At 38.9% G+C, this 19,443-nt stretch overlaps 1 protein-coding gene across 4 annotated transcripts in view; it reads right to left on the minus strand.

Moving 5' to 3' along the window:
* Nucleotides 1–19,443, minus strand: part of LOC129768245 (uncharacterized) — a 524,264-nt gene that overhangs the window by 308,593 nt on the left and 196,228 nt on the right. For all 4 annotated transcript variants that reach the window (XM_055769750.1, XM_055769751.1, XM_055769748.1 and 1 more), the window contains 4 exons: nt 13,276–15,478; nt 3,136–3,283; nt 2,840–2,953; nt 2,563–2,647 (listed from right to left, as the gene is read on the minus strand). In XM_055769750.1, coding sequence (XP_055625725.1) covers nt 2,563–2,647; nt 2,840–2,953; nt 3,136–3,283; nt 13,276–15,163 — 2,235 coding nt within the window. In that variant the 5' untranslated portion in view covers nt 15,164–15,478. The remainder of the gene's footprint in view (nt 1–2,562; nt 2,648–2,839; nt 2,954–3,135; nt 3,284–13,275; nt 15,479–19,443) is intronic.

Raw genomic sequence — 19,443 nt, forward strand, 5'->3', positions numbered from 1 at the left:
TGGACTTAAAGATTTGACACCGATTTCAATGCTGAAGATACATAATATCTATCTATCAGTCCTTCAGAGATATAACTGTTTTTCTGAGGAGACCATCTCAAAACTAGTTTTTTGACTTAAGTTTTGCCTAAATTGCATTATATCAACTCAACATATTCCACAAAGTTTTAGATAACATGAAAATATATAACTTTGCTCAAGACACTATTAGTGTTAAATGACACCGTTGTGATGTTTATTCATTAAAATGTTCAAAAATGTGCACGTCTGTGCATCAATACTCAACGTCATTTTGTTCGTCAGGGTTTAGAGAGCACGGCAAACTGTTTCTCGAACTTGGGAACTCTCGGGATCATCACTTTTTATACCAATTTTTACAGTGAAATTTACTCAATTTTACTCTGTTTCCTCTATACTTTATCTACTATTGATGTTTATTTACATTATATTAATTTATAAATCAATTTCTGATTCTATCTGACTACCAGGTCTCAAATTCGAGTTATTATGCAGAAGTTTTATTACAGTTGGTGATAGCAATTGGACCTTTTTCGATTTTCGTTTTCGCAAGCTGCTCTCTGCAAGTTGAATTTTGAAGGTTAAGAGTGTATTTATACGCCTTTTCTAGATATGTGTGATTCTTTTTCAGAATTTTAGCAGTGTTCCGCAGTACAAAAATATATAATTATGAAATTTTGATGTTTTTTTTTAGAATTTTGAGACTCATTACTGTTTTAATTTATATTTGAATATGTTCATATATGCTTTTTAGTATTTGTGAATTGAACCAGTACTAAGTCTCAAAATTGTAAAAAAAAATATCAAAATTTTATAAATATATATATTTTTGTACTGCAGAACACTGCTAAAATTCTGAAAAAATCACACATATCTAGAAAAGGCGTATAAATACATTCTAAACCTTCAAAATTTAACTTGCAGAGAGATCAGCAATCAGGATGTTTTTGCAAGATTGCTTATGACATCCAACTCTTTGATAAGTAGCTTGCGGAACCTAAAATCGAAAAGGTGATAGCACTGTAATAAAACTACTGCAAAATAACTCAAATTCGAGGCCAGTCATTTAGTCAGATAGAATCAGAAATTGATTTATAAATTAGTATAACGTAAATAAACATCAATAGTAGATGAAGTATGAAGAAAACAGAGTAACTTGCACTGTAAAAATTGGTATAAAAAGTGATGTTCCCGAGAGTTCCCGAGTTCGAAAAGCAGTTTACCGTGCACTCTAAACCCTGACGAACAAAATGACGTTGAGTATTGATGCACATACGTGCACATTTTTGAACAATTTAATTAACAAAAGTGACATGTTTTTGCTTTGTAACCACTGTACATCGCAATGGTGTCATTTAACACTAATAGTGTCTTCAGCAAAGTTATATATTTTCATGTTATCTAAAACTTTGTGGAACATGTTGAGTTGATATAATGTAATTTAGGCATAACTTAAGTCAAAAAACTAGTTTTGAGATAGTCTCCTCAGAAAAACAGTTATATCTCTGAAGGACTGATATATAGATATTATATATCTTCAGCAAAGTTTCATGAAATTTATAGTTCTACAATGTTGCTGAAGACATAACTCAACTATCTCGTAGGTATAAAAAGCTAGTTTTTTTTTAATTCTTACTGTAACTTACAAAGAGTTAAAATAAAACCGTCAAATTATTCGAATCAACATTCTGAACAACTCATTTGAAGACACTCAACTTTTCAGAACGGCCCCACTGTGCGGCGGCGAGATGAGAGTTTAGGTTTAGTTTCCGAATTGTCATTTTTCAAGAATACAAGCCTCTTTAATTCGAACCACCATCATCATTATCACCAGAACAATCCAATCGAATGATCGTTAAATACAGAGCCTCAGTAAAACGAGTTAAGAATACAAAGAAGAATCAAAGAGGAAGGGAGCAGGAATTGAGAAATTGTGTAGAAATAACATTGATAATCATCAGAATACAACCAAATAGAATCTGGCAACGCCTTCGACAATATCAAGCCTATGATTCAGCACCACCAACGCCGATGAGAACACTAGGGGTTCTTTCCAGAACCACCAAATTTTTCATAAAGAGTTTTGAAATTTACCCCAACCTAATTTTATATTATGTTTAATCGTTAGCATAATTTTGATTGACCAATGGTTAGAAAAATGATCAGAAACAGAACAATCTCTGATCACTCCATATATTGTCGCATGAAATAACGTTGAATATTATTTCGACGCAAGGAATAGATTCGCAACGAACCGTAGCAATATGAGATGACCGGAAAAAAAATCCTTTCCGGCACACATCTTCGCCGTTTGTCAGCCCCGGTGAACATCGTTTCTGACCGTAACAGAACAAACAATCCGTCCCTCCGGGAATAATCTCGCCGATTGAGGCGGAGACCGAAACCGGTCGAAAGGGGGGGGGGGCAAATTCTTTCAAAACTAATCCTCCAAGGTTGACACACAGCCTTCGCCGTCGGCAATGTGCGAACAAAAGGCTCGTTAATGAGATAGGTTGGTGGAGGACATGGTGGAGCCTAACTTACCTTAACACTCTGATCGTCCAAATCATGAACTAGGATTTTCCGTTTCTTGTGTCTTTTCTTCTTGCAGTGTCGATGATGGTTATGTCTGTCGCGAAGGGAGCAAACAAGCAAAAGATGAGAATATCAAGAAGGTAATCGACTCGGTTAGTTTCTCCCAGATATGTTTACGGTACGACAGTGTCGGTCGAAGCTCAAGCTCAATGTGGATCCTTTGGGTTATTCATGTTTTTTCTGTTCTACTTCAACCGACACCGTTCTCATTACGACGAATACTCACTTATGTTTATGCCTTCTCCTATGTTCAGGCACTATTGAATCCAGCTCCCCGTGTCGGTCGGATTCAAGCTGTAGCGAGACGTCATACATGAAGTCCTCGTCGTAAGGGAATTGGCTGAAAATGATTCCGAGAGGGAGAGAGAGGGAAAATAAAGGAAAAATTCCAAGAGCCGAACCATGTAATTGTTCATGTTCAAACCAATCCGTGAAGTTTGGAGAAAAAACCCTTCAAGTCGTATGGGATAACGATGTGCACCGGCGGCATCGGTTGAAGAACAACATGCGGAGTTAACTTACATTGGCTGGTTGGGTGGTCGACTGAGGATGCAGTGCTGCAGACCACTGCTTCCGAAACCTCCACCTGATCCCGGGCCGCCGCCGCCGCCGCCGACGATGTTTGTCGAAGGAAATACAATTACCGGATCCGAGCAGCGCTTCAAGTATTCTAGAACAGGAGGATGAGAGACAAAGTTACTTTGAGAAAATCGACGCTCTTGACACCAAAGACAGCGATAGTTATGCGGGAGGAAAGGGGAATGATGTCAACATGTGGCGTGAGGGAGTGATAACCTATGTCTTTTTCGGTAGCATCCCTCTGCACACCAGCTGTGGTTGGCTTTATGATGCAGCATTGATGTTACACGGTATGTTGTTGCTTGAATCGTGTAAGTGCATACGTGAGTACCTTAAGAAGGGCTTTTCTCGAGCCGGCGCTAAACGATGCTATGAACACGTTCGAACATTGAAGGCAAGAAGATTTGAAGTGTGAGGTGCAGACATTCAAAATATTTGAGTTCAACGTTCAAGTCTAGCGACGGATAAATATTCATATCATCGTGTGGTGCTTGCTTGAAAGTTCAAATAAATAAGATTTTGAAATTTATGGTTGGTGTAATTACAACGTCAAGGGATATTCTTAGAGCAGCAAATAAAGGTAAAGATGATTTATTATATTCCTTGTCATTTCTATTTTCAAATTCATTTCAAATTCCATTCCATAAAGATACAGATTTTGACGTAGAACTGCGTCTTTCATTAAGGATGCCAAATCAGAAAACACGATTTTATGAAAATAAGGGCCTGATTACGAACTTCACTGTCACAAACGCTTTCACGTCACTTAGGCGGCTCGCACACCGCAGCAATAAGCAACTAGCAAACTGCAATACGCAATATGCAACAGGAAACATATTTTGTTGTTCTTCGCATACCAGAGCAATAAAAACCCCTGACATTATGCAAACAATCGGCTTAATGTACGAAACTTGTCAAAATATGGGCGATAAGATGCTCCTCAACCAACACGCAGTGTTGCTTGCGACGTGTGTTCCTCTGTAAAGGCGACAGCGATATCGTATTGCGTCGGTGTACGAGATCAACATGAATTAAATGGAAAAATCATTTGGCGATAGATAATATTGCTTATTGCATGTTAACAGTTGCTAGTTGCTTATTGCTCCGGTGTGCGAGCCGCCTTACACTTCACTTAATCTTTTTGTGTCTTTCGTCATTAGGTCGTATGAATAAAACAAAGTATTTACTTATTCTGCCCGTTTTTTCGAATTCGAACATAGTTTTTACTTTGTCAAACATCTATCAACTGATTGTTTAGGTTTCGTTTCAAAACGTTTTTTTTTTTTGGACAAAGCGTGAATTCTCGATGAAAAAGGAATAGTGTCGACGTGGCGACTTTCAATTAGGGACCATAGTTTGGGTCCCTATCTCGTTAGTGTAATACCTATCATATTAGAAGACACGAAGCCAGTTTTCAAATGTTAAAATTTGAATTAAAATGTTCACATCATGTTATTTAATCACTTAAAACACTTTTTTCCGACTTTTATTTAACCCTTTGTCTATACATTTCCAACATCATTACTGAAACTTTTCATTATAATATAAAGTTGTCTTCAAAAACAATATCGTACAAGAGTTTTTCACCACCTGCAGACAAAAGTGTTTTTCATTTGAACAGAATGCCAAATTGGTACGGAAAGGTTATTTTTCATTCATAATTTATATTTCAAAAACGTGTTCATTCCGCCTGAAAATCAATCAATTTTTTTACGCTCCCCTGAACTAGTAAACGAAGCTCAATGCCATCAATGCAGATCGTTAACTTCTTTAACTTCAAGCGCAAGATAGCAGCATTAAACATAAATCGGATATGACATCAAAACGAATGATAGTGTTTTCAGATCCAAAGTATGCTGATGAGCATACTTGATAATAACGAAGTAAATACTTGATGAATGCTGTTTTATTCATACGAAATCAGCTAAACATCCATTTTCGAAAAGTAAATACTTTGTTGTTTCTTTTATTCATACCAAACGTAGTAAAAACTTAATCTCACTGCTCGACTGCTCGAATGAAGTAAAGTAAAGGTGAATTTTGTTTTTATTCATACGACTTATTGTCACGGACAGTTGAGTGTAAAAATAAACTCCGTGAAGTGAAATAGTTCATTTTCGTTTATAAGAGACATGTCAGTTGCATAATTTCGGGCCTTTGAACGTTATGTCGGTTGCATAATTTCAGACGTTTGATCGTTATGTAGGTAAAATAAATAAGTGTATGAGATAATATTCCAAGTTTGCGATTATACTTCGATGATTTCAATGCCAACTATTCGGACCCATTCCATGAATCATTTGTTTGGTGCGTTAGTTTGCTGAATCAAACGCTAGTTCAAAGATGAGGAGGAATACTTGGTTGATCGTTGATAATGTAGTTGTAAAAACGTAAAAGAACTGTCATTAAATCTATTTGTAACGAAGAACATACTCTATCACAATGCATTAATTGACCTTACATGGCATTTATTCAATCTCTTTACTCACAAAGCAAATACAGCGCGGCCTCGATTATATACAGTTTCTGATTTCTTTTCACTGTATATAATCGAATCCTGTATATAATCGAGTAAAAAAAAATTTTTTTTTATTGGTTTTTTTTGCAGGTATTTTTCGTTTTTTGAATATGAAAGAGGAATTTGATTTTTGATTCATCCCCTTAAAGTCAGAAAAAACCTTTCTCACAAGATAGAAATTAATTTATCCAAATTCCCTCAGGAAGTGATACACGATCACATTTGATGAAAAAAATCCTCCTACGCATATGTTCGAATTTCAACAATGACAGAGTTATTGAACTTTTTTTTTGTTTCGGACTTTGTTACCTCTAACTGGCTCTACATTACAAAGTACGCTACGAAATACGATTCTGTTACTTTCATTTGAAAGACGAGGAAATTTAGTACAGGATATAGTAGTGGAACATCTAAATTGGTGAATTTCAATAACATTTTGAAAGTGAAAAACTTAAAAGTTAATAATTTTTTAATGTGTTATAAATAATTTTATCCTAGAAATGTATATTAAACTAGATTGTTTATTAAATTGAAGCTTTCTAACCGCCTTACAATTTGTTCTCTGACACCCAACTATTATATTTCTTAATTTTTAATTCTTGATGAAAATTCAAGCAAAATCTTCAAAAATCACGATTTTTTCCGCACTGTACATGTAAACACCACTTAAATTACACCTTAACGTTGAAAGGTTAAATTTCTTCTTGAAATAAGTCATATTTGAAATATAAAAAAAAATATTTTTTCCAAACTGTATATTATATAATCGAGTCCAAAATTGCATATAATCGAGTCTGTATATTATCGAGTCTATATATAATCAAGTCCGACCTGTATATTGAATTCGATGGAATCCGGAAATTGTTTCATTTAATCACAAATTTAATCAATACAAACAAATGATTGCTAAGCTAAGCTAGTCCCACATCAACTTTGCGGTTATATCATAGGTATAACCCACCCATTTTTTTCTACATTATCAACTTGTACATTTCTTCTATAGCATTTCGGCTATGTCTTTGTTATATACGAATTGGACGGCGTTAAGTCAGAACGGACCATACGACTTTTGACGTAGGACTACGTCTTACATTAAGGGTGCCAAATCAGAAAACAGGTCACGTTTTTATGAAATAAAGTTAACGTTAATAACTATTTTCACTGCGAACGGATTTTAACGATTTGCGTACCAATCTAATCGGAAACTTTCTAAGATTTGTTTGATATACTATACATTACAATCCCATAGTCTGTATATGGTTTAAATTAATGAAAATTGGAAGCATTCCCATTTCCCCATACATTTGTTCTGCCCATTTGTGTACTTTCCCGAACAGAGCTGTCAATCACGAGCAACCTATGCAGCCGCTAGAATAGAAACAGTCGGAGACGAATAAAAGCAAAGAAGGGGGATAGCGAAAAGAGAATATTTGCGATGTAAGTAAGCTGTCGCTAGCGTATAAGTATTGCCTCTCGTCTGAGGAAAAAAAAATTCTCCATATGCATTTTTGTCACCATGCATACATTATGGTTAGTTAATAGATATGTACACTCTGTCTAACTTCTATAAGACCAGATGATGATCTGGCTGCTTTGTGCCATTGTAAACAAATAATGCTCGCACTTATATTCTAGTGTGTTGGTATTGGTGACTACCATTTGCTGCATGATTTTCATATATATGTGTGTGTGCAAGCGCTGAGCGTAAACCAAAGGTTTTGTATTTTGTGTCAAGTTTCTATAAGACCAGTTACATTTTTCCGTCGTTTTAGTTGTTTTGATCAATAAATCTGGAAAATACCGAAGGGAAAAGTGCTCACGAACAGAGAAGGAAGACAAATAGATGCATTTCACCAAGATATGTAGGTATCAGAGAAATTTCTCGTCGGATTGGACGATCCAATCAAGTAGCGCTCAATTACTTGACGAACCCTAAAGGATACGGTAAGAAGGAGAGAGCTCAACGTAAATCGAAGCTCTCTGCCCGGGACAAGCGGGAAATAGCTGGAGCAGCTTCGAATACCTCAAAATCGTTTATGCAAATAAAGCAATATTTCAATTTAAATGTTACTCGGGTGTCAATTCGTCAAGTTTTGATAAAAATTTCTCACCTAAAGAGGGTTTAAAAGGTTAAAGTTCCTCGACTTACATCATCTCACATCGGAAGATGTCTGAGTTTTGCCAAAGCTCACATGAACCGATAGTGGGAATGGGAGGTTGTGACAAAGAATGTTTTCAAAAGAATACATTTTGCTATATACCATACCGAAAAGTTTTCACTGACGAAAAAAAAGTTCAATCAGGATGGTCTTGATGGTTTCAACGGGTACTGGCGTGATTTACGGAAGAAGGAACAGTATTTTTCAACCAGGAATTTTGGTGGAGGCTTCATTTTCGAAATATTACATAGCCCGTGTTTATTTCTAAATGATCTCTTAGCCTTGAAGAGCAGTACAGAAAGAAAAGAAGACGGTATGTTAATTGTGCCTACACTTATTTCTAACAATGACACAGCGAAGTATCATTTTCAAATTTCCTCGTTATAATTTTTCATTTTACCTCATATTTCTGTTGCTCTCTCATGTTGTTTTGATTCAATCTCATTTATTAACAGGAAATTCGACGAAACTCATAATCTGATTTGTCGGAGTTTTTCCTTTTTCATTCGGGTAAACTTCACATTTGGATATTTGTTACATCCTGGTGAATGTTCATTCGGGTAAATGTTGCAATCGGGTATTCGTTACATTCGGGTGAATGTCATTCGGATATGTGTTACATTCGGTAGTACCAACTTAGAATAAAAAAAAAGTGAAATGTTCAACGGGAAGATTCAGAAATTAAAATTTCTGGTATACAATAATGACAATAAATAAAAATACACTCTGTGAGATCTGAAAATGTAAGCAAAAGGCAGACGAATTCAAAGTAGTTATTGAGATTCCATTTTTCCAGGATTATAATTGCATTTCATCCTACCAAGTGAGAAGAAAAAAGTTTGGTTAATGTTTGTTTGTTGTTAAAATAGTGAAATGAATATTAATTACTCATTTTGGTCTGGCAAATGAAAAGAATGTCGTGTATTGGAAAACAATTATAGGAGGTTGTGTCCAAGATACGACCGCATTGTTGACGTAGAACTACGCTGTTATTTTATATAAGTCGCTCGTTTATACCTTGGGATATTATTCTATAATGCTGTGAAATTTTAGAAACAACTGCTTAGTAGAATAATCTCTGAAGTGGTTTTTTCGTTGTAGAATCAGTTGAGGATAATTGATTGATGATTCATTCTTGCCCTTGCAAAACAATACACTAGCTGATCGTATGTCGCAATTTATTTCATGTCAATGCATTGGAAATTTACCTCGAACGCTATTCCGGTGGCCTTTTTCGCAATTGACATAGACTCGGCTACAGTCGATTATATACTTGTTGCACCAGCACCATCATTCCACATCACATAACTACATCAATATATCTTTGGCACCACATGGAAACAACAACAATGACAATACTTGCCAGTATCAAATATCATGCTACATGTTCTTTAGCATTGCTTCAAAGGAATCGCATCTCTAGACATCGTTCGTACAACGTGAGCCAAGCGCCAAACAAGCATTCGCCATAGCATGCATACAGAGCCAAACATTGGTGGCTTGAAACTACTGGGAATATAAACATTCTGCTCTATTCTCAAAAGAAACGCTCCTGTTTATATTAGTGGCCTCGAAAAAAAGTTGCATTACTTTCTCATGCTCGAGAGAAGCGCAGCTGTCACCCTTAGTGGAGGAAGTTTTGCCACTGGTAAGCGAAATCTAATCACATACAAAATTCCAGAACGACATTTACTTCCTTGGTGACTAAACAAGCGAAATACAATCTTTTTGACGTAGGACTACGTCTAACCGGAAGATATAGGGGGTGAAATGGAAAACTAGGCACTGAACAAGTAGGAAAAAATGCAAGATTTGGAACGCTTATAACTCGAGCATTTCTCAATAGATCGCAAAGGTTTTTGCATCAATTGATAGGAAATATATCTACGCATCTATCATAATGAATAACATTTCATTTTTCTTGAGATAAATAATTGAATAATTGTGAAATATCAAGCATTGTCAAAATGCACTATGTGCCCATTTTTGATTGGTCCATTTTGTGCTCCTCAAATCGTACCGACCAAAACGGGCAACCAGAGCAGCAGCGAAATAGAATGAAGCACGATTGGAAAGGAAAAAGAAAAAAATGAACGAAACATTGATCGCAGTCTCACACATGCGTAATTCTCGAGCCAGCCAGTCAGCTTAAAAATCCCCGCTCCGCTGCCGTAACGATCATTCTCATTCAAACCGTACACCACATCGGTTCGCATCACAACACATCAACAAACCAACCCAAGCAGCCAAAAAGGAGGAAAAGTGAAGGGAAAGGCAAAATCCCGCTCGAACCTTGATCTGGAGTTCCCGCTCGTGTTGATCTGGAGTTCCCCGCAAGGGTAGCTAGGCCGAGCGCGTTAGTACCAGTGCACCAGTCCACCTAGAAAAACCGCATTCAGAACAGAACACATTCAGTTCGGTGGACATCAAGACAACAACAGGCAGTTGCAGCGAGTGGCGAATGGCAAACGCAATCGCAAAACGGCAGCAGGTAGCAGAAGAACAAAGTTTGTTCTTTGTGTTTGTGTTTGTTCTGCTTTGGTGGCAAATCCAGAACAAGGCGGCATCGAGGGCGTTCGAAATGGTTTTTTTCAAAATCACGAGTACAAAGTTTTCTAAATTGGAACCATTCCATAAAACAAGGCGCTTTTCAGGGCCATTAAACCTTCCAAAAAAGAGTTTAGGAAATACAGTTCAATGCTTTCTAAAACATTATCCAAAATAATAATAAAACACAAATTGATTTTTTCATAATTTGTTTGCCAGGATCTGATGAGTATGTGAATTTGGCATTTGTTCTGAGCTTATTGATAGTTGGGGACTTTCCTGATTATTCAATTTTCATTAATTAATTCTTAAATTGTTTCCAGATTGAAAGTACAGTAATTTATAATTAGTTCGACATTTAGCTAATTGGACGGACATGTAATGCGACTTATTTAGTTGGACATTTTTGTAAACATAGAGATCCAAATTATGACCCCACATTGAAAGTCGACACTGTACCACTGTCATCGCAAATGTTCAATTACAGGTTAAAATCGCCTCCAATACGACACTGAGTGGCGCTTCGGCACCTCGCATTGAATGTAATTTACTGTACAACATGTCACAAAGCTGGATAGAAAGAAATTTTCCAATTGTGAAAGCTGTGGCGAGTGGAAAAAAATCGCTAAACAGGAAGGTTTAGCCGAACAAGATGGGGATATCGAGTGATAACAAAACAATAAACTCTTTAGATTGAAGATAATTTTGTGATCCTGAAAAGGACCCTTTTTAGCCTGCATGTGAATCCAACGAGCGAACAAATCGTAATGAATGTATTTTTCTGCCATCGCTCCCTTTTAACGCTCATTCGTTCGTCTCGTTGGACTCGCCCCTCTGGCTGAGTCTGCCGATTTGTCTCTATCCTGTGAGTGTGTACCGCTAGAGTATAAAACACGCGGACCCCAAAAAAAAATTCTTATTTTCTTTCAAACCGTAAACCCGTGTGGTTGTACGGCATCGGCATCGTGGACGTAACAAAGGAGGACAAGTTAAGGGAAAGGCAAAGTCCCACTCGAACCGTGCAGGTCTCCAGTTCCCTGTTGGTCGCATTCACTGATAGCTCCGCAAGGGTAACTAGGCCGAACGGATTGGTGCCGGAGCACCAGTATACCTAACAGGGATTATAGAGTTTCGGCCGTCGGAGTGCTCGAGTTGGCTTGCAAAGCTGCTCACGACAATCAGAAAACCCGCATCAAGAACAGAGCAGCTTCGGTTCGGCGCTCATCAAGGCAACAATTAGTTTCAGTTAGTGGCAAAGTGTTTCTCCGGCACGTCGCATTAAATGTAATTTACTGAACAACATGTCACAAGCTGGATGGGAAGAAATTTTCCAACTGTGAAAGCTGTGGCGAGTGGCAAACGAAATAGCTAAACAGGAAGGTTTAACCGAACAAGATGGGAATATCGAGTGATAACAAAAACACAACACCAAAGGTTCTTTTCAGAACCATCAACATATTCATAAAGAGTAAACAGTAAACTAATACATTTTTCAGGTAGATAGGTAGGTATTCACGTAGGAGAAGAAAATAAAACAATATATTTAAAATGTATATTTAACAAAAGCTGTCCCCTTTGTATAGTCCTACGTCACTCCGGTTATGTCCCCGACATTACCCACCCGTCTTTTTTGTTAATAACAACCTTGAAAACAATAGCAATGCTTCATTATGATCAATATTAGCGCAAATTCAATCCTAGTTGAAGGCAGTTTGCGACTGGCACGCGAACCCAAATAACTTATAACATTCCAGTAAGACATTCAAGATGCTTGGTATTCCCCAAATAATTTTTGGCGCACAACCTTAACGCCTTAAGTTTATTTCATAAAAACGTGACCTGTTTTCTGATTTGGCACCCTTAATGAAAGACGTAGTTCTACGTCAAAAAACATGATCAGAAGACAGTGAAGAGAAGAAGACAGTGAATCTGAACGTTCTTGTCCTGCAGCTCCTCTCCTCGACCTATCCATACTCTGGGTCGTTGTTTCGTTCCGAAAAGTTCGAATTTGCTTCCGTCTGACCACAGCACCTTTATCCAGGACGAGATTGTAACGAAGAACGTAATCTACCACAAAACATTGAAGCAGCCTGAAAATTTGATTAAAAATGTAAATCCAAAATCCTTCAACATAATTCGTTGTATGGATAACAGAGGCATTCATGGCTGTCTGATCACCTTAAGTCCAGATTTATAAGGATTCAGACGATTCCGCTGTTACATGATTTTACCGCATGTGGGGCTTTGACGGACTTTAGGCTTTCATTGAATCTTCCATGAACCAGTCTACTTGAATCGTTTGGTGGTCCGAAAAATGAATCTTCCGTTTACTCCGAACACTTTCTGTATATCGTTTTTCAGAAACGATTCTTCCTTCGCGTCCATAACGTCTTGAACGCACAAACGATTTAAATTTCTATGCATTACATGTCACGTTGATAATTGAAAACATTCCAACATGAAACCACTTATATGTGAACAAGATAGGTTTGAAAATCGGTGACAATGATATTCGTTATTTTTTCAAGTGCCTTTTATTTCCCAAATTAATAAGTGCCTTTTATTATAATTTATTCGCATTGAATGCAATTATTCCATTTTTTATACCATTCCATTGAACGTTCCAGTTTTCTGTTGCAAATTCCGATTCAGCATGTCATTTTTCTTGAACAAGTAGATGTCCATCTTATTTGAAAGATCTTCTGACATCTTACACCTGTTTCCGGCCTTATATTGTGGATTATTCTGATTCCCTATAAAATTGTGCATCCTATCACGATACTACTAACTTGCTAAACAATCAAGCATGTGCGCATGTACGCGTGTATCGCAAAAATTACCTCAGAGTAGCATACTTACTGTACTTCCGCTTGTTGAGCTTCTCCTCGTCGCTTTCGTTCAGCTCTCCCATCAGGATAGGATCGTCCTCCCACTCGTCCCGCCTGGCCCCACTAGAGGCCGCGGCGGTAAGCGTCGTTGCTCGATTGTTGCTGAAGCTATGCCTCTGACTACGGCTGCTTTTGTGCTTTTGCCCTCGACTGTCCGGCTGCTGGTAAACGGTTGCGCTATCACCGATCGGTCGGTAGTGCAACTCTACATCGCAGCTGGATTGCCTGAGGAATCCGTGCCGTTGCTTCCGACCGCTGGTCTCACTAATGATTGTCGTTGCCAGCTGGGGTTTGAATTGACTGCTAAATTCCTGCTGCGTTTGGGAATGCGCCGAGAAGGAGTTGGCTCGAGCACCACTGCCAGCCGCGGACAGTCGGTGCAACTTGATCATATCACTAACCGGCGACGCGGACTGACGCATCGTTATCACAGGTAGATTGGGGGCCGTTAGTTGGTTAAAGCTTTCGATAAGTCCCGGCGTTGGCGGCGGTGAAAGATCGTAAACTACCGCATCACTGAATCGCTTTTGCTGCTGATGTCGGTGGCTACGATCGGAACTGTCCGGTCCGACTCCAGGAGGTGGCGCCGGATTCAATTTGTTGCTCCTACTAGCGTTACTACTACTACTGCTATCGGCTATCGCTAATGCTGACTTTTTGTGGCTACAACGCTTGCTGTCTATTGTTTGTTGCTTATTTTTCGGTATCACAATGGAGTTACAATTGCTAAGATCGCTAGTAATACTGGCGTCATCGTTGCGAGCGTCAGTGTCTTGGCTGAGATCGATCACGAATGAGGTGTCTTCGATGTCTTTCTTCGATTTTGTCGTCGCCGGATTTGACGATGTTGTTTGATAGGTGGCCGTACTGAACGTCAGATGACGCACTTCCGTTGATTTCTGACGCGGCAGAACTGGGCTATTCTGAGCACTAATAGATTTTGCCTCGAGCACACGTAAACGGTGAGTTGTGGCACCGAGGAGCGTTTGTTGGAGAAACGAACCCTGGCGATATTTGCTTGCGTTCTTGATTATGGGAACTGGTTCCGAAGCTATGCTCCGTTTAATGTCCGAGATTTCACTCGCGTCCAAATCAATCGACACATTGGTTCCACTGTCTTCCAGGTCATACTGGGTACTGAGCGCGTCGGAATGTGGTTCTATCTCGATAGACACGCTGGCTAGCTCGGGAGCATCAGTTTTGTTGCCGCCTCGTGAGTCATTCGATTTGGTGGATTTCCTGTCATCAGTCGTCGTAGATTGCGCCACTGTATCACTTTTGGACAACGAGTCAACGGTAGCCCCACCAACGGCCCCACCGCTATCGTTGTCCACATCCAGAATCGTCATACCGTTTCGCTCTCCAGAGGCTTCAAATCGTTCCGATTTCTCTTCCGATGTAGATTTAGATTGATAAACGTCGGCTTCGCACTCACCTCCAACGGCGACAACATTCCCATCGGCATCAACCAGCGATGATAAATCTCCAATCTCAACGATAACCTCATCAACACCATCGCTGATGATTGAATTTTCCAGTGGTAACTCACCGTCCGGTCCAGTTCCAGCGGAATCGATACCTCCCTCACCCGTGACTTTCTCGCCATCAGTCTCCTCATCTTCTGACACTTTTCTTGCTCTTCTTTCACCGATTCCATTCTTGATTGTCTTTTTACAGATCTTCCTCCCAAATAGAATTCGTCTGATCACCTTCGTCTTTTTGTTTCTTTTCTTCAGCTCACACTCACGCTTGATTGCCAGTATTTTGTTCTCGACCAGCGTCGAGAAGACCGCCTCGAATCGTATCGCTCGGCTCAAATCTTCGTACGTGTCGGTGCATACCGCCTTATCCACCTTCATCTTTTGTATCTAACCTTGAATCGCGAGCGGTGGCAGGAACAGCAACAGAAACGCAGGCGCATCTGTTCCCGTTTTCACTCTACCGAGTTGTCACTAGTTCAGCGGATGACGGTGCCGAGATCACAACCGATAGTTTCATAGCTGCTATGTCCTTTGAATTATGCTCAACCCGTTGCACTGATCGGTTCAATTGCCACCAATTCGTTTAGGACACACACAAAATCAGTTCAATTTGTTAGTTCAAGGTTAGTCTTATCGGTTGTTTCCGTGGGATCCGAGGAATGAACCGTGAATACGATGGATTACAATGGAAGTCTGCAAAAATAAAATAAAAAAAGAGAGTTTTATTATAATTCATCTCGACGCGAACCGTTAATAATAATTAAAGTACTCTATCATTTGTCGCTTATCTACGAATCTTAACTAGTTTAAATTCGGCTTTACCTAGCGCTACACATCTGGAAAAGTTTTATCACCAAAAGGAACTAGCGATTCGCAAAGAAAGTCGATTTGAACCGATGTTCAAATTTACTCTCATCATTACCATTTACTAATTGAATATCAAAGTACTTTTTCAGTATATCTTAAAAAACTAACTCTAACCCCTTCAAAACACGATTTCCCAGAAAATAAAAATTACAAATTAAATTACAACCACAGAATATCGAAAAAGAATCGGTTGTGTGGTGATAGTAACCGCTGAGGAACAAATTTTTACCTTCAATTATCCATCAGAAAACACGAATTCGCTGCACTTTGGTACCACTTTTTACACGGAAACAATGCTTGAGCTCAACAAAATTATATGATAGAACGGAAGAAGTCCCCATTGAGTCCGAACACACTCCTAAATCCACACAAACTCTTTCCCGTCGATTAAAAATATGAAAATCAGTTCGAATGCATCAAAATTTTCTGTAGAAAGTTTAGGTAACCATGAAAAGGGTTAAGAATTTGAGTATTTTTTTTTTGGAATCAGATGGGAATGGTTGATTCATGATTAACTTTTCTCCTCGCGAGAACATTATACAAGCTGGCTATATGTCGCAATTCGTTTCCTTATGTCAATGTACGCATTGCACAGAGTATTCATTCATCTAGCAGTTGAGACACACTCGATCAAGGGCGATTTAATTCCACATTTCAAGCTGCCTTTGGCAACGATATCATTCAAAATATGAGCAACCCAATTACGTACAATTTGCAACTATCCCCACTCTCTCCGCCTAAAGTGTCCACATAGTTAATAGATAGCTTTTTAAGACTGTGGAATTTAGGGGGTCTTCGTAGCCACTTGGTTACGCGTTCGCTTACCAAGCGATCGATCGTGAGTTCAAACTCAGGGCCCTCAATTGACCATCTTTGTGTTGTTATAGAATAACTACGTCCACGTAACAATCATCAGCGATGGAGATCGATCCACGGTCTAAATAAGACCGATTCATCCATACAACTGCTCTGCTCTGCAAGAAACATCGGGCTGCTGTTTTATAAATAACCCAACAATGATCAATATAAACTGTCTCCGCTGTCCGGTCTGCTGAAAAATGGAAGAACAGAAAGAATACCCTTACGCCTAAATGGCTAGTACTGTGTAATTTACCATAATGTAATGGAACAGAAAAAAAAACCTAACGCCTAAATGGCTATTACCACTACTGTGTAATTTACAATTTATAGAAACATAAACATATGTACATGTACACGATAAAACCCGGCTCTGTTACAGATAAAATGCTAATGAGCCTAATAAATAAATGAATGGGATAAAAAAAAATTATCGCAATTATCGCATTCGAACCGAACGGCATTCCAAAATTAATTCCCTACCGGTAGTTTTTGAATACGAAAACCACAAACCGGAGATATCGGCTTTGACAGATTAATAGCTCTATATTCCGCAGATTCATTAAGCAACTAACCACACCGACTAGCGTCGTTAATTACAGATGTATACATTACCACGGGGGGACTAAGCAACAAACAAACAGCCCCCGAAATGATCGAGTTTAAATATATATAATCAATAGCAAAATGTTCGATGCCATTTGGTACCGCACCGGGTTACGGGAGAGTTTCGAATTCCTTTCTCCGGGTATGGCGAAGATGGATCCGTCCGCGCACACGGCGACTACATTTCACATTCGACAAAAAATAAACATTGACATTGGGCCGACGCGGCCAACCCACGCGTCTGTCGTTTCCGTGAATAAACGGTGAAAATTGATTAAAATATATGTATCGCCGGCAGCTGTAAATATTAAACCAGTCCGAACGAGGTGAACACGTCACACACAAGGTCAGGAGAGATGTGTCTCTTCGAACAAATTCACGTTCGAGGCACGCCGAATGTGGATTCTCACAGAGTTCTGCTTCCAGCAGTCTAGTGATTGAATATTATCACGTAAAACTAATTAAGAAATCAATGCTCGAAATTGCGACCCACCCATATGGGTGGATTGGGAGGGGACAGATTGCTGAAAGGATGAGAGCGAGCGTCCGTTGGGAACATACACACACACACAGTCGTTCAACATTCTGAATGCTCTGTCCTTTGTCTTGACACTGCATCACGTTGGAGAGCTCTCAGTCGACAATGGCAGCGACTGGAAGGCTAATATTTGCCATGATTCTGGCATGGTTCGACGCCTTGGGTGATGGATACTGCCTACGATGATAATCCTCTGGTGCACGTTACCGGATCATGACTTGGAAAGTTCATTCGAGTGATTGAGAGCAAACGACCGTTGATAAATTGGATTTGTTGATATGACAAATTGTCAAACTGTATGTATTTACATTCAACAATAGTTACGGTTTAAATTGGCAGATGATATCTTAACAGGATAGATGATGATGCTTCACTTTCAAATCACTGCTTCAACTGGCTAAATTCCCGCTACACGTTCAGCTTACATATTGAAATATGTGGTTGAAAGTGAATTCAAAACAATATGATAAAATCCAAATTCAATTTCCTTCGCGGGAAAAGTTCTACCAGTTTATGTTGCTCGTGGCGACAAGCGCTGAATAAATAATGAAGTCAACGCGAGATAATGTTCGCACATTCGATTCATATGTCGACGGGAGGCAAATGCAGACCTACGATTGTAGCACAGTCTGGTTGCCTTCTGTCCTCGGGTATATTTGTAGGACAGAACAGCAACGCTGGACCGACAGGCTTCCATTACTCTCCAAATTAAATTGATGCCTTCCTCGGCCTTTATCTATTTCCGCTCCGAGGTGACAAGGGTGTTTCCCTCGCTAGCATACACACAGCGGGTTCGTGCAAAATGTTTCTTGGAAGGCTGAGAAAAAAAAATTATAGGAGGTTGTGTCCAAAACACGACCACATTGTTGACGTAGAACTACGCTGTAATTTAATTCAAGTCGTTTGGTTGTAACTTCGGATATTATTTTGTAATGTTACGAAATTTTAGGGATAACTCTTTAGTAGAATGGTTTGCTCGCCCTGAAATGGTTTTTTTTTCATTGTAGAATCAGTTAACGATAATTGATTGATGATTCATTCTTGTCCTCTTGTTTGTTCCATACAATGCATTGAAAATTTACCTCGAACGCTATTCCGGCTACAGTCGATTAGATACTTGTTGCACCAGCACCATTATTCCACATCTCATTATTACATCAATCTATCTTTGGCACCGCATGGAAACACCAACAATGGGAATATTTGCGAGCATCGAATATCATGCTACATGTTTTTTAGTATTGGCTCAGTGAAATTGCACTTCTAGACATCGTTCGTACAACGTAAACCAACCTGCACCAAACAAGCGGTCAACATAGCATGCATACGAGCCGTACATTGGTGGCTTGAAGTGACTACGAATATAAACACTTCTCATCATTTTGTGCTATTCTCAAAAGAAACGCTTCTGTTAGCATTACTGGCTTCGAAAAACGTTGAATTACTTTCTCATGCTCGAAATAAACGCAGCTGTCCTTAGTGGAAATAGTTCACATACAAAATTCCAGAATGACATTTACTTTCTTGGTGACTAAATAAACGAAATAAACTCTAATCCCAATAAACTCGAAAAGAGTGGCATTGTTTCATTATGATCAAGGTTAGCGCAAATGCAATTCTAGTTGAAGGCAGTTTTTCTACTGGCACGCGAACCCAAATAACTCATAACATTCCAGCACCACATTCACGATGGTCCAGCTTGGTATTCCCCAAATAATTATTTGGCGCACAACCTTAACGCCTGCTTCGCCATTGCGTCAGTTCAATGCATTGATACAATACCAATAAA

Source organism: Toxorhynchites rutilus, chromosome 2 (genome assembly GCF_029784135.1).
Source record: "Toxorhynchites rutilus septentrionalis strain SRP chromosome 2, ASM2978413v1, whole genome shotgun sequence".
Classification (NCBI taxonomy): domain Eukaryota; kingdom Metazoa; phylum Arthropoda; class Insecta; order Diptera; family Culicidae; genus Toxorhynchites; species Toxorhynchites rutilus.